This window comes from Oncorhynchus clarkii, chromosome 1 (assembly GCF_045791955.1).
Source record: "Oncorhynchus clarkii lewisi isolate Uvic-CL-2024 chromosome 1, UVic_Ocla_1.0, whole genome shotgun sequence".
NCBI classification, from domain to species: Eukaryota; Metazoa; Chordata; class Actinopteri; order Salmoniformes; family Salmonidae; genus Oncorhynchus; species Oncorhynchus clarkii.
Genome location: NC_092147.1, coordinates 63317302 through 63341148, shown reverse-complemented (window position 1 = coordinate 63341148; position 23847 = coordinate 63317302). Strand labels below are relative to the sequence as shown.

The window sequence follows — 23847 nt, the reverse complement described above, 5'->3', positions numbered from 1 at the left end:
TTTGTCGCTAATGGGGCTTTGATGTGCCATAGATGTAGAAATACAGTGCCAAGCAGAGCAACGCAGGGAAACTAAAACAAGGATGGGGCTGGCAGATGTACACTACTTAAGGGAATTATAATATAAAAAAAAGACACTGGCCCTACTACCACCTCATTAAAAAACCCTCTGCTTATTTTAGTTGGGAGGACGCTTCTCATTGAGACCCCCCCTCAGTGTTATTAAAACTTTGCCAACTTTGGAGAGAAAAAAAACATGCATACAAGACATACAGTAATGCGTGGGTGCGGGTGCACAGTGGGTGTGGGTGCACTTTTGTCTTGGTGTATGTATCCGCTCAAATTCTTTATGTACTAAAGGATGTGTATGAAATGATTGATGCTCCCTATATCAATTACTCAGAGCGTAGATAACCACCGAGCGCAATATCATTCTACCAATTACACAGGAGTAAAGTGCTTTGGTGTAATTTGCTGTGAACATTGTGCCACCTGCCCAATTATATCTAGAATATGTGCTGCAGAGACACTGGAGATGGTTAAATAATGACACGGGTTCCCTACTTCACCCAGATATCATACTCCTGGGAGGGAAATATGGGGTCATCTGACTTTACAGTGCAACAATTAAGAAATGTGTGGTGCAATGGGCCCGCATGCCCGAACACACACACACACACACACACACACACAGGGTACCAGCAGTGGCATGCAGAATGTACGAACAGTATATAAAATGAAAATAAACACAGGATAATCACCAGAGGTTTACTAAAAAAACATGTTCAATTTCCTGTAGGATCTCTAGCTCTCTAAAGACGTTTCGGACCTCGTCTCTCTCTATGCACTGCTGTTTGTTCATGTACTTCATGGCGTACATCTTCTCTGTGTCCCTCTTCTGCACAATGCACACCTTCAGGGGAAATAAGGACAGAAGAACAGAGAGTAGGTTACCCACTTAGGACTGGAACCAGACTTGCATAAAGCAAGTAAAGACAGATGCACACAGACACCTTAGTATACAATAATATACAGTATACCAGAGCATGTGACAGGATTGGCTTTTCATAATGGCTGATATTACTGCCCTCCATTAGAATATTTACAATGGGGCTTGGAAAACATTTACAAAAACACACAGTCAGTCTCCGACCTCATGTGCTCATTAAAAGTTGATGTTTCGTAGAGTGGAGAAATGTCAATGTGAAATGTCAAGAGCAGGACAGGGGGTATGGGAGTGCAAGCCTCATTACTGTAACATTCAGTCATTAGGAAGCTATGACCTCAGCTACTGTTATGCAAACAGTCGCTGCAGAAAATAAACAATGGTTTGGAAAGAAACTCACTTCTATAAAGAAGTACTAATCTCCAATGAAGAACGCCAAAATCTGGCATTATTACAGAAAAATCAACAGTACCGAGTAAAATATTGAAGTGATCAAATATTCTATTAAAACACACTGTTGATACCTATCCCACACCCAAGTGGAGTAATACAACAATTCATGCAACTTTTTTATTGAAGAACACAAAAACACAAAACAGGAAGGCAGGTAGAGCACACATCATACGTACATCAGATTAGTTACAAATAACATCATTTTTTAATTAGACAACTTCCAAGTATGGATCCCAAAATAATATTTTAGGTTTGGTAAGGCCATACTCCCACTGTGTTTTGGTAGTTGCAATGATGTACATTTAATTCTTGGTCTCTTACTGTTCCAGATAAACCTTGATATCCGTTTATCCCATTCCCTAACTGTTTAGGTGGGATTTCTATAAGCAGTGATTGGGAACAAATACAGTAACCTCGGCAGGATATTCATTTTGATTGTTTCAATTCTACTACTAAGATCCAAAGGAAGTGAATTACACCTGTCCCGATCATTATATATTTTCTTGTTGATGGGAACATGATTTCTTTCATAAGGTTTTGGTGTATCTTTTGGTAGATTTACTCCAATATACTTAATGGATGAAGAGGTCCACTGGAAGTTATATTTACTATTCAGCTCTTGCTGTGGGTATTCTTATATACAAGGGTTTGGGTCTTGTGTACCCTGAACATACCCTGAAAATGTTCCAAATGTTTATAAAACATTCGTCAATCTACTGTACACTTGAACCTGGGTCTTTAGGAAATATCAGAACGTCATCAGCACACATGTATACCTTGTGTTCATTGCCTCTTATTGTTATTCCCCCGAGGATGTGCTAATGACCCGATGTACAAGGAGAAGATCACAGCCTTATCTTGCCCCTCGTTTTAGACTTATTGTTTGTGACAAAATGTCCATTCATCTTTATTCTGGCAGTCGGATATGAATGTAGTGTTTTGATGCACTGTATCACTTTGTTGAAATCAAATAGATAATCCCATCCCACTGCATCAAATTATTTTTCTGCATCTAGACTGTCCTCCATTCTTTTTGCTATTATTGATGCATACAGTTTATAATCCACATTAAGAATCGCAGTAGGTCTTTTGAAATTGCATTCCTTCTTATCTTTACCCTCCTTTGGAATTACAGATATTATGGCTTCTATCCACGCTGGTGGTAGATCCCCCCCCCCAACCCCCTTCCACAGAGTCTAGTTAAAACAAGCCTGAAGTAGACGTGTTAGTTGTTCTCTGAAGGCTTTGAACCATTCTGAAAGGAAGCCATCAGTGACTGCAGATGTGTTTACTTTTAGATTAGATATTGCATTATTACATTTAATCAATGGTTGTTTATGAAGTCTATCGTTTCGCTGTGTCCAAATTGAGGGGAGATCAAGTGAAAAAAAAGCTTGATTGTCTGTGCATCTGCCTTCTATGGTTGCTTGTACAGATTTGTATAGTATGATTCAAATATATTCTGTATTTCATCCCATTTGCATGTAATCATTGTTTTATTTTTCGAAAGTTGTATTCTGTGCTTTTTCATTCTGGCAATTTTGTTGCCTTGAGCCGGCTTCCTAATATCGTAGTTTCAGGGACCTGAGCTTTTTCTCGACTTCTTCACTATAAATCTGATCAATTTCCTTTTTAACCTTTTGAATCTCACACATGCAATATACACTACATGACCATAAGTATATGGACACCTGCTCATCGAACATCTCATTCCAAAATCATGGGCATTAATGTGGAGTTTGTCCCTCTTTTGAAGCTATAACATCATCCACTCCTCTGGGAAGGCTTTCCACTAGAGGTTGGAAAATTGCTGCGGAGACTTCCATTCAACCACAAGAGCTTTAGTGAGGTAGGGCTCTGATAGGTGACAAGGCCAGGCTCACAGTCAGCGTTTCAATTCATTCCAAAGGTGTTTGATGGGGTTGAGGTCAGGGCTCTATGCAGGCCAATCGAGTTCTTCCACACCGATCTCAACAAACCATTTCTGTATGGACCTCACTTTGTGCATGGGGGCATTGTCATGCTGAAACAGGAAAGGGCCTCCCACAAACGGTTGCCACAAAGTTGGAAGAACAGAATCGTCTAGAATGTCATTGTATGCTGTAGCGTTAAGACGTCCCTTCACTAGTTAAGGGGCCTAGCCCAAACCATGAAAAACAGACCATTATTCCTCCTCCAAACTTTACAGTTGGCACTATGCATTGGGACAGGTAGCGTTCAGATAGCCATCAAGAACATGCCACCGCTTACCAATCAAGAGGGTGCACAAAGTTAACCATACCTAAGAACCTATGTGGGCAAATTTGTACCTAAATCTGGCAACTCACATGAGTCTACTGTGTAAAACTACAGAGTGGTGTTGGAACAGTATAAACAGTTTGAGGAGCTCAAGGCATGAATCACGCATGCTCCAGTACTGAGGTTCTATGATGAAAAGCGCAAAACCAAAATCTCAGCAGATGCCTCTATAGCAGGTTTCCAGTGCCTTGCACCCACCCCCCTTGGCTTTTTTCCTATTTTTTTTGCATTACCTGTCATTTAAATATATTTTTATTTGGATTTCATGTAATGGACATACACAAAATAGTTCAAATTGGTGAAGTGAAATGAAAAATAATTACTAGTTTAAAAAAAATTACATTTAAAAAAAATGGAAAAGTGGTGTGTGCCTACTGTATGTATTCACCCCCTTTGCTATGAAGCCCCTAAATAAGATCTGGTGCAACCAATTACCTTCAGAAATCACATAATGAATTAAATAAAGTGTGGTGAAAACAGTGGCAACCAGATCATATGATGAAATGACACCTGAGGGAGTTACATACAGGATAAAATAAGAGACAAGAAGATACAACACACTACAAATAGAAAAGGTTGCCGACCCCTGGTGTAGCCTATTAGGAGCATAACAGCAGAAGTGTAACAGCAGAATCTGCGAAGGCCCGCAGCAGCGGGAGGATGAAGGTCGAGAACAGGTTTTTTTCCTTCTTCTCGTTAAGCTCCCTTGAGTCATTTGTGTCTTAGTTATTTAATCACAGTGTGTTTGAAGCATCAGACAAGCTCAGTAGCCTTCATATAGTGGACTTCAGTAAAACACATGTGTCTATATAGGGAAAAATATGTTTAAACATTTTGACCAATCGATTAGTCGAAAGAACAGACTTCTCTAGGTCGACCAAGATTTGTTGTAGTTGGGGACAGCCCTCATTGTAATTAATTTGTTTATTTAACCTTTATTTAACTAGGCAAGTCAGTTAAGAACAAACTATTATTTACAATGACGGCCTACCAAAAGGCAAAAGGCCTCCTACGGGGGCTGGGATTAAAAATTAAACAAAATATAAATATAGGACAAAAATATAGATCACGACAAGAGAGACAACACTACATAAAGAGAGACCTAAGACAACAACATAGCAAGGCAGCAACACATGACAACACAGCATGGTAGCAACACCACATGACAACATAGCAAGTCAGCAACACATGACAACACAACATGGTAGCAGCACAAAATATGGTACAAACACTATTGGGCACAGACAACAGCACAAAGGGCAAGAAGGTAGAGACAACAATACATCACGCAAAGCAGCCACAAGTAACTGTGCAAGATCACAGTAGAACCAGGGCCTGAACCTGTTGTTAATTCTCATTTTCTTTATGGGGGTGTGTTTGTTAACAATAACACTGAAAATATCAAAAAAGGGCCAAGCATCTTCTACAGAGGGGATCAAGCTGATTCTATCAGTTCATGAAGGCAGGCTTGCTCATTAAAGTTTTATAGCAAGTGTCTATGACAAATCAGGACAGCTCGTTTCACTGAGCAGCCAATACAAACACAGGCTGTAAAACAGTGATCACTAAGGTCATTACAGAAAACACCAGACTGATACCTATCAGGATTATTTGTGAGGATAACATCAAGAAGAGTAGCCTTTTCTGGGTGTTTGGAGTCAAACCTTGTGGGATTGGTAATAATATGATAAATATTTAGGGAGTCCCATTGCTTTAGGACTTGGTCAGGTGGTTTAAGTATGTCCCAATATAGGTCACCTAGAAGAACAAATTCAGACTTAGTGTAAGGAGCCAGGAGAGAGATTAGGGCAGGTAGGGTACAGGCCGGTGCTGATGGAGGACGATGGCACCCAGCAACAGTCAACAAAGAGCTATATGAAAGTTTAATACTTAAAACCAGCAAATCAAATTGTTTGGCGACAGACTTGGTAAAGACAACTGAGCACTGAAGGTGATCCTTGATAAAGATTGCCATTCCCTCAACTTTGGAAAATCTGTCTTGCTGAAAAAGGCTATAATCAGAAAGGTTTACATCAGTTAACAACAAACACTCTTCCTTATCCACGTCTTAGTAATGACCAACACATCTGGATTGGAGCTGTGAACACACACTTTCAATTGATGAATTTGAGGTAATAAGCTTCTAGTGTTAACATACAGAAAACCCAGGCTTTTATGAGAGCATAAATCAGTGAAGCAGATATTAGAGCACATGTCAGAATTTGGGCTAGCAACTGTAGATGGGCCAGAGTGTACATGCATATTTCCAAATATCATCAACAGTAATACAATCAAGGCACGGCAGAGGACAGGGAGAGCTCTGCAGTGCTGATTTATAACATCTGAATGTGCATCAGATGGCAAAAATATAATATTTTACAGCAATTTCATCAGTTAACATGAATACAAAGCCGGCGTAGAGGTGGTTAGAATGGGATGGGATTTGGAGCTTCTGGAACAGTTTCAATGAGTGATCATTTGAAACGGGCTTAGTTTGGCACATTGAAATAAAATAACAAAATTCAAGGTTACAAACCAAAATCTGTATTTTCAGGTGCTCGATGTAGTTTATTCTGCCTGTTCTTTGGAATTTTCAGTTCCACATTGTACACTGCATGGTGATGAATTACAGCCACTATATCTGTTGGCTGAGTATGTTCTAATGAAAATACACTCTTTGTCTATGTTTAGGGGGTTTATAGCCTAGGCTAACCATTTCTAAATGGCACTAGCAGTTCGCAAACTAGCCTATGCGAAAATAGATTGGACGCAATTATTCTAAAACTTCAGCTCGTTGTTGGAACACATATTTCCCTATTTTAATCCAGTCCATTTTGAATTTGTGATAAAACGGTCATCATTTGGCAAGGAATGTAGCTTGTGAAACCCATCAGTTAAAATTTCATTTTTTTCCACGACAAGCCACAAAAGCACATTCCACCAAATAGTTTTACAGTATTTGAAATTTGGGTCTCTGAATTAAGATGGAGTGTTGACGTCTGTTTGAGTACTAGATTACTCATGGCCATCCCTAGTACCAGGATGATACAGCCCACCCCAGCTGTCACGTCTCAGGTATTATCAAGTTACTACGGCGCCAGAGGCAGAATGATGTGTTTGAGCTGCTCCAGCTATCCAGCACCATACAGCAGAAGGGTCTAACTGAATTGAATTGTCCACAAAGGCCCATGTCTCCTCATTACATCTCGGCAGATGGCTGGTTTACAGCATTAGAGGAAGAAATGTCAGGAGGAAATCTATTACCCTCCAAAACACAATCTAATTGCCCGCCTCCCTTCGAGCAGGAGCACAAATAAGAGCTGCTCTTCATCTTGCTCTCCTTCCCTCTCTTCTTTCATACACAGGTTTTTCCTCCCTGTCTTTTTCATAGGCTCATTACAGTCTAGTATAAACTAATACCATTTCCCTCCTCCTTAAGGATCAATGTGAGTAAGGAGAGAGGGTGTGGGAAGAGACACATCAGGTAGATGACAGAGGACAGGTTTGTGGTGGAAGAGGAGAAGCTTGCGGAGTAAAAGCAGGCTCTGGTTTCGCCATCATGGAAGCCGATTGGTAAAATGGACAATTCAGGGGATGAAAGAAGTTTTTAAAAACCTATTTTGCCCTCTCATGGTGACACTGCGGTTCATGGCCCATTTCTATTTCCTCCTTCCTCCCTTGTTGCCCTTCACACAGACCCACTTTCTCCAGCCAGTCATCTGTCCTTTGCGAGGGTACGGACGATAAAGGGAAATAAATGAAACACTGCAATTGCTAACCAAACGTCGAAAGCTTTTCCCTCTCGTCCAGCTCAGGCTGTTAGCTTCCCTTCTGATTACACTTGTTGCTGTAAAGCATGGAGAGCTGGCAAAGGCCTGTGATTTTGTGGGGTCCCCAGAGCAAAGAAGTCTTTCACACTCTTGACAGTTAAACTAAACTATCTACTGCACCGAGGAGCCGACGACCTATCAGACCTGTATCAAATCAGTCAAATACCCCATCTCTGGCCCCTCATTTGAGTTCAGATATGTTTCTTGACCGACCATCAGCCAGAATTACGATTTGTTAAGAGTTTATGCTATGTCTTGTGAATACATGCCCACTAAGAACATTGAGGATTGATCAACACTATTTTTTATTATAGATGTTTATGTAGTGTATCAAGAGCATACATAATGTATGGAGTCAATATAAGACAAAAATATGTGTAAAGACCAATCACAATATCACATGTGGTGGATAATACTGAAGATTTGTTATTTATTTTTGTTTTACCTTTAACTAGGCAAGTCAGTTAAGAACAAATTCTTATTTTCAATGACGGCCTACAAACAGTGGGTTAACTGCCTTGGGGCAGAACGACAGATTTTTACCTTGTCAGCTCTGGGATTCGATCTTGCAACCTTTGGGTTACTAGTCCAATGCTCTAACCACTAGGCTACCTGAATACATGAATGTGTGTGACATGGAATGTCAATGGAATTGTGCACCCAGCCCAAAATAATTAAGGTATTTTCTTATTTGAAAAAGAATAACGGCAACATTGTTTTTGTTTTTTCAAGAAACTATCAACAATAGAAAGTGAAAGGTTTGCGCACGCTTGGGATGGGTTGGCATTCTCCACCACTCAGAGGTGTAAAGTACTTAAGGAAACATTTGAAGTACTATTTAAGTCATATTTTAGGCTATCTATACTTTACTATTTATATTTGACAACTTTTACTTCACTACATTCCTAAAGAAAATAAGTACTTTTTTACATCACATTTTCCCTGACACCCAAAAGTACTCATTACATTACTGAGTCCTCTCACTGTCAACTGCGTTTATTTTCAGCAAACTTAACATGTGTAAATATTTGCATTAGCTTAAGACTCAACAACAGACATAAACTCAACAAGTTTGACATGTGACTAACAGAGGTGGAATAATGTGTCCCTGAACAAGGGGGGTCAATATCAAAAGTAACAGTCAGTATCTGGTGTGGCCAGATCTCCTCATGGACTGCACCAGATTTGCCAGTTCTTGCTGTGAGATGTCACCCCACTCTTCCACCAAGGCACCTACAAGTTCCCGGACATTTCTGGGGGGGAATGGCCCTAGCCCTCACCCTCCGATCCAACAGGGCCCAGACGTGCTCAATGGGATTGAGATCCGGGCTCTTCGCTGGCCATGGTAGAACACTGACATTCCTGTCTTGCAGGAAATCGTGCACAAAACGAGCAGTATGGCTGGTGGCATTGACATGTTGGAGGGTCATGTCAGGATGAGCCTACAAGAAGGGTACCACATGAGGGAGGAAGATGTCTTCCCTGTAACGCATGGCGTTGAGATTGCCTGCAATGACAACAAGCTCAGTCCAATGATGCTGTGACACACCGCCCCAGACCATGACAGACCCTCCACCTCCAAATCGATCCCCCTCCAGAGTACAGGCCTCGGTGTAACGCTCATTCCTTCGAAGTTGAAACACAAATCCGACCATCACCCCTGGAAATACTTTTTGCCAGTCCTGTCTGGTCCAGCGACGGTGGGTTTGTGCCCATAGGCGACATTGTTGCCGGTGATGTCTGGTGAGGACCTGCCTTACAAAAGGCCTACAAGCCCTCAGTCCAGCCTCGCTCAGCCTATTGCGGACAGTCTGAGCACTGATAGAAGGATTGTGCTTTCCTGGTGTATCTTGGGCAGTTGCTGTTGCCATCATGTACCTGTCCTGCAGTGTGATGTTTGGATGTACCGATCCTGCGCAGGTGTTACACGTGGTCTGCCACTGCGAGGATGATCAGCTGTCCGTCCTGTCTCTCTGTAGCGTTGTCTTAGGCGTCTCACAGTACAGACATTGGAATTATTGCCATGGCCACATCAGCAGTCCTCATGCTTCCTTCCAGCATACCTAAGGCACGTTCACGCAGATGAGCAGGGACCCTGGGCATCTTTCTTTTGGTGTTTTTTCAGAGTCAGTAGAAAGGCCTCTTTAGTGTCCTAAGTTTTCATAACTGTGACCTTAATTGCCTATAGTCTGTAAGCTGTTAGTGTCTTAACGACCATTCCACAGGTGCATGTTCATTAATTGTTTATGGTTCATTGAACAAGCATGGGAGATAGTGTTTAAACCCTTTACAATGAAGATCTGTGTAGCTATTAATATTTTTAAGAATTATCTTTGAAAGACGGGGTCCTGAAAAAGGGATGTTTCTTTTTTTTCTGAGTTTATATGAGGTTGTATCATGTCTTAGTCTTTATGTTAGAAAAATAAGACCAATAAAGAATTAGAAATACTAGAACAGAAAGAAAACAGCTTAGATATAAATGTTGGCACCCTTCAACAGTTGAACACTTCTTAACTTAAATATAATAAACACCCGGATGTTAGCATTGTAATGGATTTTTCCAGAATTAACTGTCTTCAAAACACTTTTATGAAAAACTGTATCAATCCAAAAACAAGCAGGCCCATATTAACGTGAACAGGGCTGTAGTGGAGCTGGTCGAGAGTTTCAAGTTCCTAGGTGTCCACATCATCAACGAACTATCGTGGTCCAAACACACCAAGACAGTCGTGAAGAGGGCACGACAACATCTTTTCCCCTCAGGAGACTGAAAAGATTTGGCATGGGTCCCCAGATCCTCAAAAAGTTATACAGCTGGACCATCGAGAGCATCCTGACCGGTTGCATCACCACCTGGTATGGCAACTGCTTGGCATCTGACCATAAGGCGCTACAGAGGGTAGTGAGTACAGCCCAGTACATCACTGCGGCCAAGCTTCCTGCCATCCAGGACCTATATACTAGGCGGTGTCAGAGGAAAGCCCCAAAAAATTGTCAAACACTCCAGTCACCCAAGTCATACTGTTCTCTCTGCTACCATGCGGTACTGGAGCGCCAAGTCTAGGACCAAAAGGCTCCTTAACAGCTTCTACCTCCAAGCCATAAGGCTACTGAACAATTAATCAAATGCCTACCTGGACTATTTACATTGACACCCCCCCAAATTTGTTTTTTACACGGCTGCTACTCGCTGTTTATTATCTATGCATAGTCACTTCACCCCCACCTACAGTGCCTTGCGAAAGTATTCGGCCCCCTTGAACTTTGCGACCTTTTGCCACATTTCAGGCTTCAAACATAAAGATATAAAACTGTATTTTTTGTGTGAAGAATCAACAACAAGTGGGACACAATCATGAAGTGGAACGACATTTATTGGATATTTCAAACTTTAACAAATCAAAAACAGAAAAATTGGGCGTGCAAAATTATTCAGCCCCCTTAAGTTAATACTTTGTAGCGCCACCTTTTGCTGCGATTACAGCTGTAAGTCGCTTGGGGTATGTCTCTATCAGTTTTGCACATCGAGAGACTGAATTTTTTTTCCCATTCCTCCTTGCAAAACAGCTTGAGCTCAGTGAGGTTGGATGGAGAGCATTTGTGAACAGCAGTTTTCAGTTCTTTCCACAGATTCTCGATTGGATTCAGGTCTGGACTTTGACTTGGCCATTCTAACACCTGGATATGTTTATTTTTGAACCATTCCATTGTAGATTTTGCTTTATGTTTTGGATCATTGTCTTGTTGGAAGACAAATCTCCATCCCAGTCTCAGGTCTTTTGCAGACTCCATCAGGTTTTCTTCCAGAATGGTCCTGTATTTGGCTCCATCCATCTTTCCATCAATTTTAACCATCTTCCCTGTCCCTGCTGAAGAAAAGCAGGCCCAAACCATGATGCTGCCACCACCATGTTTGACAGTGGGGATGGTGTGTTCAGCTGTGTTGCTTTTACGCCAAACATAACATTTTGCATTGTTGCCAAAAGGTTCAATTTTGGTTTCATCTGACCAGAGCACCTTCTTCCACATGTTTGGTGTGTCTCCCAGGTGGCTTGTGGCAAACTTTAAACAACACTTTTTATGGATATCTTTAAGAAATGGCTTTCTTCTTGCCACTCTTCCATGAAGGCCAGATTTGTGCAATATACGACTGATTGTTGTCCTATGGACAGAGTCTCCCACCTCAGCTGTAGATCTCTGCAGTTCATCCAGAGTGATCATGGGCCTCTTGGCTGCATCTCTGATCAGTCTTCTCCTTGCATGAGCTGAAAGTTTAGAGGGACGGCCAGGTCTTAGTAGATTTGCAGTGGTCTGATACTCCTTCCATTTCAATATTATCGCTTGCACAGTGCTCCTTGGGATGTTTAAAGCTTGGGAAATCTTTTTGTATCCAAATCCGGCTTTAAACTTCTTCACAACAGTATCTCGGACCTGCCTGGTGTGTTCCTTGTTCTTCATGATGCTCTCTGCGCTTTTAACGGACCTCTGAGACTATCACAGTGCAGGTGCATTTATACGGAGACTTGATTACACACAGGTGGATTGTATTTATCATCATTAGTCATTTAGGTCAACAATGGATCATTCAGAGATCCTCACTGAACTTCTGGAGAGAGTTTGCTGCACTGAAAGTAAAGGGGCTGAATAATTTTGCACGCCCAATTTTTCAGTTTTTGATTTGTTAAAAAAGTTTGAAATATCCAATAAATGTCGTTCCACCTTATGATTGTGTCCCACTTGTTGTTGATTCTTCACAAAAAAATACAGTTTTATATCTTTATGTTTGAAGCCTGAAATGTGGCAAAAGGTCGCAAAGTTCAAGGGGGCCGAATACTTTCGCAAGGCACTGTACATGTACAAATGACCTCAACTAACCTGTACCCCTGCACATTGACTCAGTACCGGTAACCATGTATTTAGCCTCGTTACTGTTATTTTATTGTGTTACTTTAATAATGTTTTACTTTCGTTTATTTGGTAAATATCTTCTTAACTCTTTCTTGAACTGCACAGTTGGTTAAGGGATTGTAAGTAAGCATTTCATGGTAAGGTCTGCACCTGTTGTATTCGGCACAAGTGACAAATAAAGTTTGATTTGAAACTGACACCATTTTGGGATAATGCCTGTACTATCATATCATTGTATCTAGGAATTTATATCCATCCATCTCGATTATGTCTGTTGGGAAATGTAAATATTGGTGACCAATATCAAAGAAAGTTTTGTAACTTTGGTGTAATTGCTGTTTTTAAAAAAAAAAATAGCTATTCATCGGAAAGCATCATACTCACTGCCAATAACAAACTCGAGGGCTGAACTGTGTATTGAAAGGGGAGGCTAGTGTGTTTTTGTACGTTCATGGACAGGTGTGGGCATGTTGTGGTGTGTATCGGGTGTGGTGGTTGTGTTGTTTTTGTGTTCTGTTGGTTTGGGTTTATGAAAAAACACCACCCCACAACATTTATTTATTCATATATTTATAGAGAATATTTGCAATTCAATAGCTCAGAGACCAAGGTATGGAAAATGTTAATATTTTTTTTTAGCTGGTCTGTATCTGACATTTCCCATAAAAATTACCTCATGAATATAGAGTACAGTAAAGACATTTCAACTGTCAAAACAATAACACGTTCTATATGTACGCATAACCAAGACGTTCCCCAGTGAACATCCGTTGCTGCCGCGCACCATAATTGCTAACTAGCACAGCAAATAACCACAGGTCTAGCGTAATGAAGGTAGAAAATGGTCACCTTACCTTCATTTCTGTGAAGACAGCCAACACTATAACCAAACTATAACTGTAACTAGCATACGAGTCCAATGTTTGACGGCCACATTGTTTACATCAAAGTTAGCGAGCAGCAGTAATTACCCTGCTATTAACATCTCTCTCCCCCCTCACTAATCTCTTTCCTAGCTCTTTGTCTGCGTCCTCAAAAACGCAACTGTATTTTACTCAGGTGTATTGCCCACTTAGTTTCAATTAAGAAACATGCTGTAGTTTTAATGAACTTGTGCTAGGGCATGTATTATCGACATCCCCTTAGGACCTCTAGCTAAGCTAGGCTATAATACAAATGTTAGCGAGGACACGTTGTGGTGATAATTTTTAACTGCATATAATTACACCAGGATGATACATAACATGAAGCTAACAAATTGCAACTTTATTTCAAGCAACATGTATTGTGAAATTAAATCAAATTAATTTTAAAATATTCCTTTCTGCACACCCTCTTGATCGTGAAATTTGCTGATAATGCTTCTCTCCTGAGCATGTCATCCGTAAGGCCTACCTTCATTTCAAGGGTAGGGCTTGCACTAATCAATCAATTTAATGAAGGCATGTGCAGTAGCTGTAGAAGTTAAATGTGGTATGATTCAACATGGTAATCCTCATTGTCTAATGAAAAAGAAAAACTCACACTGATTTTAACAGTATAAGCCTTTTCTTTGATTTCAAGTTAGTAGCAAATGATTAACACACAAGTTCTCAGATGTGAGTGCTTATCCTATTTCTTGTAGTATCATTTCAAAATGGGGAAAACATCTCAGCAAAACGTTTAAAAAAAATGTGAGGATTTGCGATTCCCGTTTCAGTATAGAAATGACAAGCCACATGTACAAGTGCATTGGACATGCCCACGGAGGCCAATACTAATCCCATCATGTCTGCATTCGCAATGCATGCCATAAATAATCTCTCATCCACTGTAACCAAAAGGGTAGAGCATGGATAGTGGAGGCAAGGGAAAAATACCCTGGAAAGTGACCACAGTGAAGGGTCACTTTTACAGGGCTGCAAATTAGCTATGTAATATATGAGTTCCATCCCTGTATGGCTGACCTGGCCCCTAATCCCTAATCAAATTACATTTGTAGCTAGCATGCCAACCACTGAAGGAGGACAGTGAGTGTAGCAGAATGAAGTAAATCGGCGCATAATTGCAGGAGGGGATCCTCCCGTAGCCGAGACGCTTACAGTATTAAAATATAGATCCATTCATGATTGACAGGTGGAGACACTACTTCCAAGTCTCAGGGGGGAATGACATCTCATCACAATGGCTACTAGAACTCAACTGCAGCTTAGGTCTGCTACAGTCACACCCCTTTCACCTCCTCCTATGCCACCGACAGTATAACTCAGTTCACACAGTCTGCTCTGCTGGCTGCTGAGGTTGATGAGGACAAGGTCAGTGAGTGTAACAGAGGGGTGAGTGTGTGGCACATGTGAGCTAGTTGACAGGTGAGTGCTAGGCTCTCTCTCAATTCATTCTTCCTCGATTCCTCATCTTCTAAAAACCCAGTGGAGAAGAAAGTCAGAGGGGAGGGACCTATTACCTTCTCCAATACAGTTGCTGTTTTGTGGATACAGGTGAGGAGATAGGATGTGAGTAATCAAGGAAAGACAAAGTGAGAAAGCCCTAGTAGCCATCGTGTGGGGATGTCACCCGCCCTGAGATCTAAAGTACTGTTATCCTAGCCCAACTAAGATCAAGGTTTTGGTATGATAATGGATGCCGCTTTGTGGAAATGTAGTGCTGTTGAGGACGGTTAGGGGTGTTGCGGTGACCATAATACCGCCACACCAGCAGTCATGAGTCATGGCCGCAGTAAAATTCCACATGACCGTTGAGTCGCGGAATCTCTTCTTATATACTCTTGGACATGCTAGGGTAGTATCCAACTAGCTAATGGCCTGGCACTCAGGGCTCTGTTGTCCTTCTAACCACTCGGACATCAATGCAATCGAAAATGAAAAACAATCACAAAACAGTATCATGCTTTTAACTCACCTCACTGTGATTGATCAATTTAAAGAAAGAAGATCAACAACAGGCTGAAACTGAGTGGAAAACAAGGTCATTGTGGATGTTGTTTCAAAGCCAAACAACAAAAGGGACAGCGCTTTCTAAGGTGATGATTAATTCAAAACACATTAGAGCTTATACATACTCATAGGCCTACATATGAGCCCAAGCCCGAAATGTATTTAAAAAAAAATAAAGATTGTGCCGTTCCTCATACAATACATATCCTACCGCATATTATGCACTGCTGAAACACATTTAAAAAACAGATTTAAGAGGTCTTTAATTAAACTAGCCTATAATCCCAAATTATACAAATTCTAGTAAATTGGCTTTGAGGGTGGACTGTGTTGTTATGCATACTGGATGGACGGGTTACCTTATGCTACGCTCCAAAGTTTATATTCATGCATCTGGGAGAGAATGTATAGGCCTAGGCGATGCAGTTGGATCATTGATTGTGCAGGGCGGCTCACAGAGTTAGCCTACAATAGTGAATTTGTATTTGATTTTGAATAGCCTAGTAATAGTGATTTTTTTTTATAATTAATAAGATGACACATGAGCCTACCCTTCGCTACAGAATTTCTCACCACTGTGAGCTTCCATCTCCTCCCCTTTCCCCATCATTACTTTCTCAAGCATGCAGAAGGTTTAATTAAATAGGTTTTGTTGTGAAAATGTGTTACTTTCAATGTTCCCAAACAGATTTCACATGGTTTCCCAAAATAAGCACTTGTTAGCTGCCAGAACAGGGTTGAGGAGCCCATGGCATAGAGTTTGGATGGAGTTTCACCGGTCACATAGCGGGAGGCTGCTTGCTCCTCAAACAGTGGTTGATGTGGGCGTGAAATAACCAGAGTAGCCTACCCGGAAAAACAGGCGGGAAAGCTGCTTCCCCATTTGGGTGTATAACCGGATGATGTCATTTTCCCCTCTGCCCATGTCCATTTGATAACAGGCCATTCTAAATCAAAACAAATTAGCCGGGTCCTCAGAGCATGCGCAGACCAGCTGGCTGGAGTGTTTACGGACATATTCAATCTCTCCATATCCCAGTCTTCGGTCTCTACTTGCTTCAAGATGTCCACCATTGTTCCTGTAACCAATAAAGAAAACTGAACTAAATGACTAATCGCCCTGTAGCACTCGCTCCTGTCATCATGAAGTGCTTTGAGAGGCTAGTTAAGGATCATATCACATCCACCTTACCTGACATCCTAGACCCACTTCAATTTGCATACCGCCCTAATAGATCCACAGACAATGCAATCGTCATCGCACCGCACACTGCCCTATCCCATCTGGACAAGAGGAGTACCTTTGTAAGAATGGTGTTCATTGACTACAGCTCAGCCTTCAACACGATAGTACCCTCCAACTCACCATTAAGCTCAGGTCCATGGGTCTGTCCCTGATGGGACACCCCCAGGCGGTGAAGGTAGGAAACAACACTTCCACTACGCTGATCCTCAACACAGGGGCCACACAAGGGTGTGTTCTCATTCCCCTCCTGTACTCCCTGTTCACCCATGACTGCATGGCCATGCACGCCTCCAACTCAATCATCAAGTTTGCAGACAACAGTGGTAGGCCGGATTACCAACAATGATGAGACAGCCTAAAGGGAGGAGGTGAGGGCCCTGGTGGAATGGTGCTAGGAAAATAACCTCTCCCTCAACATCAACAAATAAAAGGAGCTGATCGTGGACTTCAGGAGACAGCAGAGGGAGCACGCCCCCATCCACATCAACAGGATCGCAGTTGAGAAGGTGAAAGGCTTCAAGTTCCTCGGCGTACACATCACTGACAATCTGAAATGGTGGACCCACACAGTGTTGTGAAGAAAGTGCAATGGTGCCTCTTCAACCTCAGGAGGCTGAAGAAATTTGGCTTGGCCCCTAACATGCTGACCACACCACTCGCGTCACAGTGCGGGAGCATTGCAAAATAAATATACCCATACATATTATTCAAATCATTGCACCCTCACTGCTCGCACGCATCAATGAGCGTCTGCATAGCCAGCCACTAAAATAGAACTTGATTCTATTTATGACACTTGACACGCTGCAGGTTCCGCATCTCCGATCTCCTCATTGGTTTTTAGGAGCATATACACACACATGGACATATTCAAATCAACTCATGCTCAGATCCTCATTGCTTTTTTAGGAGCATATACCCACGTGGGTGATTGAAAGATGAACGGAGGTCCACACTCCAGTCCAGTTGGTGGCGGTAATGCACCTTAAAGTTGGTTGCCAACCGCCATATCAAGTCTGGAAGTCCTGCCTCCCATCAATTAATTCGTTCTCACAACGAACATACTTCCCGTACTTCCTGTAAACAAAAGCCAATGTGGGTGCTTTATTGTCCATCCAGGATGGATATTTTTCTTTGGCATCACCTTCCATTAAAAGGATCACATACATTGTCACATCAGACACATTTAAACCAGTCAGTCCATCATGTTGCATACACTAACAACATAGAGGACATGAATACATTCACTCACAAACGACCACTGACCCAACTGCACTGGATAGATAAGTACATGGACTGATGCAATTTCCATTGCATTTAGTAGTCCAACAGCACAGGGAACTAATTAATGTTTGAACACGCTCTTCTTCTGAGCATTCTGAAGCGCCTGCCAGAGGGAAGCCTCTTGAACTGAGGGTGTAGAGGGTGGGTGGTGTCGCCAACGGCAGCCAGTGCCTTCATTTTGGTTGACTTGTGGAACAGTCAACCAATTACTTTCCTGGCTGTGTTTACTGTTCTGGTCAGTTTGCCTTTGCTCCTCATGCTCAGATTACCACACTGGACTGTCATACTGAACGTGAGGATGCTCTCCACCAAGCTGCTGTATATCCTCTCCAGAACATCCTGGCTGACCACAAACCCCCCTTTAATTTCCTGATTAAGAACAGGCGCTGGCTTGCTTTAAAAAAAAAATACAAAAATACAGTCTGCATTCTCTGCAAAACTCAGCTTATCAACTGGTTGGTTGTTCAGAGATGGTGGTTGGGACATTGGTATGTTGCTGCCATTGATGATCATCTCCTTTGTCTTTCCCACATTGAGGTGGAGGCCACTTGACCGGCACCATTGTTGAAGGTTGATGGCCTGTTTAAAATAGCTGTCCATATCTGACGTAGCATCTTTAAAAAAAACAGTCCCACCAGAGCCATGTCATCCGCATACTTAAAAACATTGTTTCCTTGGATGTTCATCTTGTTAGTGTATATAGAGAACAACAGCAGTGAAGCCTGTGTTCAGGGTCAGTTCATCAAAGTGGGCCCCATTCGGTGGGCGGTTAGTTTTAAAATCCTTGATCCAACCTGCGAGGCCTCCGTTGACATTCAGGTCCAGTAGTCGTTTCAGCAGTGTGCATATTTGCATTGTATTGAAAGCTGAACTAAAGTCAATGAATAAAACGGTTGCATATGATTTCACATGTTAAAAGTGACTAGCCACCATGCTCAGCAAGGTCAGGGTTGAAATATTGAGTGCTTAGGGTTAGAGGGCACCAGAAGTTAATGGTTATCTGTAGGAGGAGGGTATATAGTGTGTACAATTAAACTTGTAAGGTGCTGACTGCAGGGAAAGCGATCAGGTGGCAGGCATTGATAAGGGGAGAGCGCCATGGATTAGTGATGAAGGGGGTTGAGGTCAGGTCACGTTAAGGGAGAAAGAAAAGTGTATGGACCGTATCACTTAGTGTCCGGCTGAGCAGTAAAGATACAATGTTTTTACAGATGTGTAGGAGGAGACTCAGCCTAGGAGGAAGGGTTAAATATCAGTGCTTGTGTGAAAATATATCTTTGTCTAAATGCAGCTGTACTAACCCTCTGAAGAATAAACTTGGTTAAGCTTTCATAGTGTCCGCAGAGTTTTTTTAATCTGAGAATTAGAACCGAACACCTAAGTCCTTTTTGTCTTTCATATTTCTGACCTGAATTAATTTTCTTTCTCCTTTACAGCATCAGTATCTCCTTTCAGGAATGTAATCTTCCTTTCATTGAGGAATATTTTCAGGTCCTTAGACACCCAGGGCTTGTTGGCAAATACTCTGACAGTTTTTGTGTTAATGACAGTATCCTTGCACGTCTTCAAAATACTACAAGGATCCAACTAAATAAATACGTGGTCTGGAGGAGAGAGATAGCAAAGACCATGCGCATTTCAGGTAAAGTATAACAACCCAATGTTCATCCTCCGGTATAAAACAAACCAGCTAGCTGAATGTGAATGGCATGTGTGCTGTATGCTTTTGTTAATACAGAAATCCTCTGAAGCCAACAGTCATGTGAGAAAATGAGGTGGAAAATTACTAGTATTTCCATTTTTCAAATGTTCATGTCTTTTTGTTCATTGTTGAAATAGTACAATAGTTGCAAAGTGTAGAATGAATACACAAAACAAATGAAGATGTTGTCAAAGTTGAACTTACTGTCCCATGTTGATAAATCAGGTAGAAGGATATTTTAACCACACACACACACACACACACACACACACACACACACACACACACACACACACACACACACTAGGCCTAGATACAACCATTCTTTCCTGGAAGTAAATTCTGCCTGCCACAGAGGTGAAATACTTTGTAAACTTTTGCCTGACAGAAACTGCTTCCTGACCTGCTCTGTTGGCCTAGATGGCTATGCTTTTCATGCATTGCCTCACCCCTGCCCCCCTCTGCTGTAGCCACATCTCCAGATCACAAGGCCTTGTGAGGATGTTATGGGGGATGCATGTTGCAACCACTAGGGTATCAACCTTGCATGGCAGTAGGTTGATTTTCTTGTACAGGATCCTCCATCTGGCCGCAAGGAACCCGAATGCCTTCTCCACTGTCATTTAAGCTCGACAGAGAAGATAGTTAAAGATTCTCGTAGTTCTCGTAGCTGATGTTGTGCCCGGCATATGGCCTAATCAGGGAGGGCTTTAGTGGGAAGCGTCCCCCAGCAGCGTCCCCCAGCATTGTGTATTTTATCTTTCCCAAATCTCCACCCCCAGGCAGAAAGGCATCTTGAGGCACCTGCAGAGTTTTTGACGCCATTGCCCTTCCAAATGGGGAGTTGGCATAGACTCCGTCATCGCTGTTTCTCCCAAAATCCCCCACCTGAATAGCTGTGAAGCAGTATTTGTCATCCACAAGGGCGAGTAGCACCACGGAGAAGGTTCCTTTATAATAAAAATGTAAAAAACGAGTTTGGTGACCATATGTTTTCCATCAACCGATCCCAACAATTGGGGAAGTCTCATTTTTCAGTAAACTCTTGAGAAGTTTGTCTCTACGTTTCCTCAGTGGGTCGCCAGCATCCTTCTCTCTATGGCCTCACAGGTCTCCATAATGCACTGCAACACTGTCTCGAATCCAAGACAATAGGTGAACGCCAGGCTGCAAATAGAGTCTCCAGATGCGAAGTACCTGGAATGACAAAATAAATGTTCTTTTTTTCAATTCTATTTTACTCTTCACAGAAGTTGAATTGTGCAAAACCAGATGGAAGTCCCTCCGTGACACTTTTGTAAGGCACCTACGGAAGGCCCAGCGGTACAGGGGAAACCAAATCAGAAAGAATGGAAATACATGAAAATATGATCATTCTTGATACCTTCTTGGCTGGACGTAAGGTAAGTTATAATATACATTTGAATTGATTTTACTGAATTCTGAATCTTGCAGTCACCCTAGTCATAGACTGTTCTCTGTTACCGCACAGCAAGTGGTAACGGAGCGCCAAGTCTGTGACCAAAAGGTTAGTTAACTTTTACCTCCAAGCCATAAGACTGCTGAACAATTAATCAAATGCCACCCAGACCATTTACATTGACTATGCATAGTCCCTTTACAAATTACCTCAACTAAACTGTACCCCGCACATTGATTCAATACCACTAACCCCTGTATATAGCCTCGTTATTGTTATGTAATTTTATTGTGTTACTTTAAAAAAAGTTTTTGTAAATATTTTCTTAACTTATTTGTTGAACTGCATTGTTGGTTAAGGGCTTGTATGTGACAAATACAATTTTATTTGATTTATTACATTTCTGAATTAGTGGCTATATCGGCCTATAGATTACAAATCGGTCTCTTATTACAGAGGAATGATGAAAACCATCAGTGTTAGACTTTGTTGCCTAGATTTGAGAAAGATTCATTGAGCCTGAGCTGAGGTTTTTAAAGTTTACTTAAACACATTTGACTTTACATTTATATGTTGACCTATTTTCAGCTCAAGAGGCAACCTCTGCCTTGAAAACGCTGATTCGTCTCAGCTACAACCTGTTGAGCCCGATGACACTGAGGATGACATGGTGTCCCCGAGCCATGACCCTGTGCTTCAGATGCCTGAACAGTCAAGACCAACCACTAAAAGACACGGTTCAAGACTAGCAGCCAAGAATTAGAAAACAGAAGGTCAACCATCAAAATGTGGATGAAGAGCTGCTTGCATTTGTCAGGAAGTCAATCCCTTCTGCTACTACCTTGGAGGATGAGTCATTTGTGCTCAGCCTTGTGCTAGAGCTGAAGAAAATAGGAAGAACCAAGGAACGTCTGAAAGTGCAACTACTATCATTGATTGTAAACTGGGATGACCAGCATGCAACACCTCTGCTACCACCTCCACAATGGCTCTTTGATGCTCCGCATGGAAATGTTGGACTGCGGCCTATGATGTACGGCCAGCCTAGGCATCAATACTCCTACTCACCAGGATCTAGGTCTCCAACACATAACTGGCATAACCAGCAGGTAAACACCACTGCCCGCAAGTACTCTGCACAGAAGAGGTGGACTGCAGCCAATGATGTACGATGAGGCGAGGGATCAATACTCACCAGAACCTAGGTCTCCAACATATAGCTGGGATGACAGTACATTCAGTACATTCTCTCAAGAGACCTGTTACAGAGACTCCCAGTCACATCAATAATCACCTCCGAAAGGCAGAACCCAACCCTGCGCATACTTAGGCCTATGTTCTGTTTTAGAGTTTCAAAAAGGGAAATGTTTTTGTTTACATTATTTGCACTTCTTTGTTGTTGCAGTTATATTTGCATTGCACCTTGTATTTAACTTTCTTTTAAATTGTAATTGGAACACCGTCTTCCTTACCTTGAGTATAATGAAAATACACTATAGCACCTGGTGATCTTGCTGCTCCCTTAATGTGATGAAACAGACCTACATCTGTGGAGCATCATGATCACAAGTTTGCTGGAGTTTCTTTATATCCATTCTCCTGCTTACACAATACAACCTCTTCCAATAACTAACCTTAGAGTGACTGCTAATCTTTGCTTAGGCTCTATTGGGGTCCAGTAGTTGGCCGTCTGTTTGGTGTGGTCTGGGCCAACAAAAGACAGTCTCCATCTCTTCTGCACTCATCTGGAAGTATCAGTGATGTCGGGCAGGGTCCAAGAGCAACTCCTGGACAACTTGGTAGTATTGCCCATGCTCCCTTCTCAGCACATTTATGGGATGCACCCATAACCACCTCCTCCTTCCCTGTCTGAGCCTCAATAATTAATACAAGTGCGACCAACTTGTCTTAACAGGTGGCGTCTGTTAATCCATGCTGTTTAGAAAAGCATACAAAGTATTGCTTATTTTTTTACTTCTTTGGGTGAGTATAATATTAGTTTATATCTCATACCAGAGTGGTTTGGTTGTAAGGTGAAAGAGACTGGCTAATTATAGTACTCAGCCTGTCATCATGTATACTATAGGAGCATGGGAGTCATTGACAGGAAAGTGCCTAGATGTGCAAAACTATAATTTGCATTTATTAAAATATACTCCTGTCTTGGCAATAATATCACTATTTTACAATATGCAATCATGTACTTACCCATGTTACCACTCCTCAATCGCAGTGAAATCAGAAGAATCAGAATACATTTCAATGGGGTAACTGAAAAATGCAGGCAAGAAAAGGCTCCATCAACATCGTCCCGCCCCCAAAGTAATATCATTGGTTCAGAGTTTGTTTTGATATTTCAAACTGTGTGTCCTGATCGTAGGCCGTCATTGTAAATAAGAATTTGTTCTTAACTGACTTGCCTAGTTAAATAAAGGTTAAAAATCAACATGCGCACGATCGCCAGCATGTAAGACCCTCAAACTTTTACAGATGCACCATTGAGCGCATCCTGTCGGGCTGTATCACCACCTAGTACAGCAACTGCACTGCCCACAACCGCAGGGCTCTGCAGAGGGTGGTGCGGTCTTCCAAATGCATCACCGGGGGCAAACTACCTGCCCTCCAGGACACCTACAGCACCTGATGTCACAGGATGGCCAAAAAGATCAAAGACAACAACCAATCAAGCCATGGCCTGTTCACCCCCCTTATCATCCAAAAGGTGAGGTCAGTACAAGGGCATCAAAGCTGGGACCGGGAGACTGAAAAACAGCTTCCATCTCAAGGCTATTAGACTGTTAAATAGCCATCACTACCACCTGGCCACT

The 23847-nt window shown here is 41.9% G+C and overlaps 1 protein-coding gene across 1 annotated transcript in view; it reads right to left on the bottom strand.

Moving 5' to 3' along the window:
• The window catches only part of LOC139410267 (serine/threonine-protein kinase 32C-like), a 139936-nt gene that overhangs the window by 42681 nt on the left and 73408 nt on the right, over nt 1-23847 (bottom strand). Inside the window, exon 3 of the mRNA XM_071155748.1 lies at nt 761-912. Coding sequence (XP_071011849.1) covers nt 761-912 — 152 coding nt within the window. The remainder of the gene's footprint in view (nt 1-760; nt 913-23847) is intronic.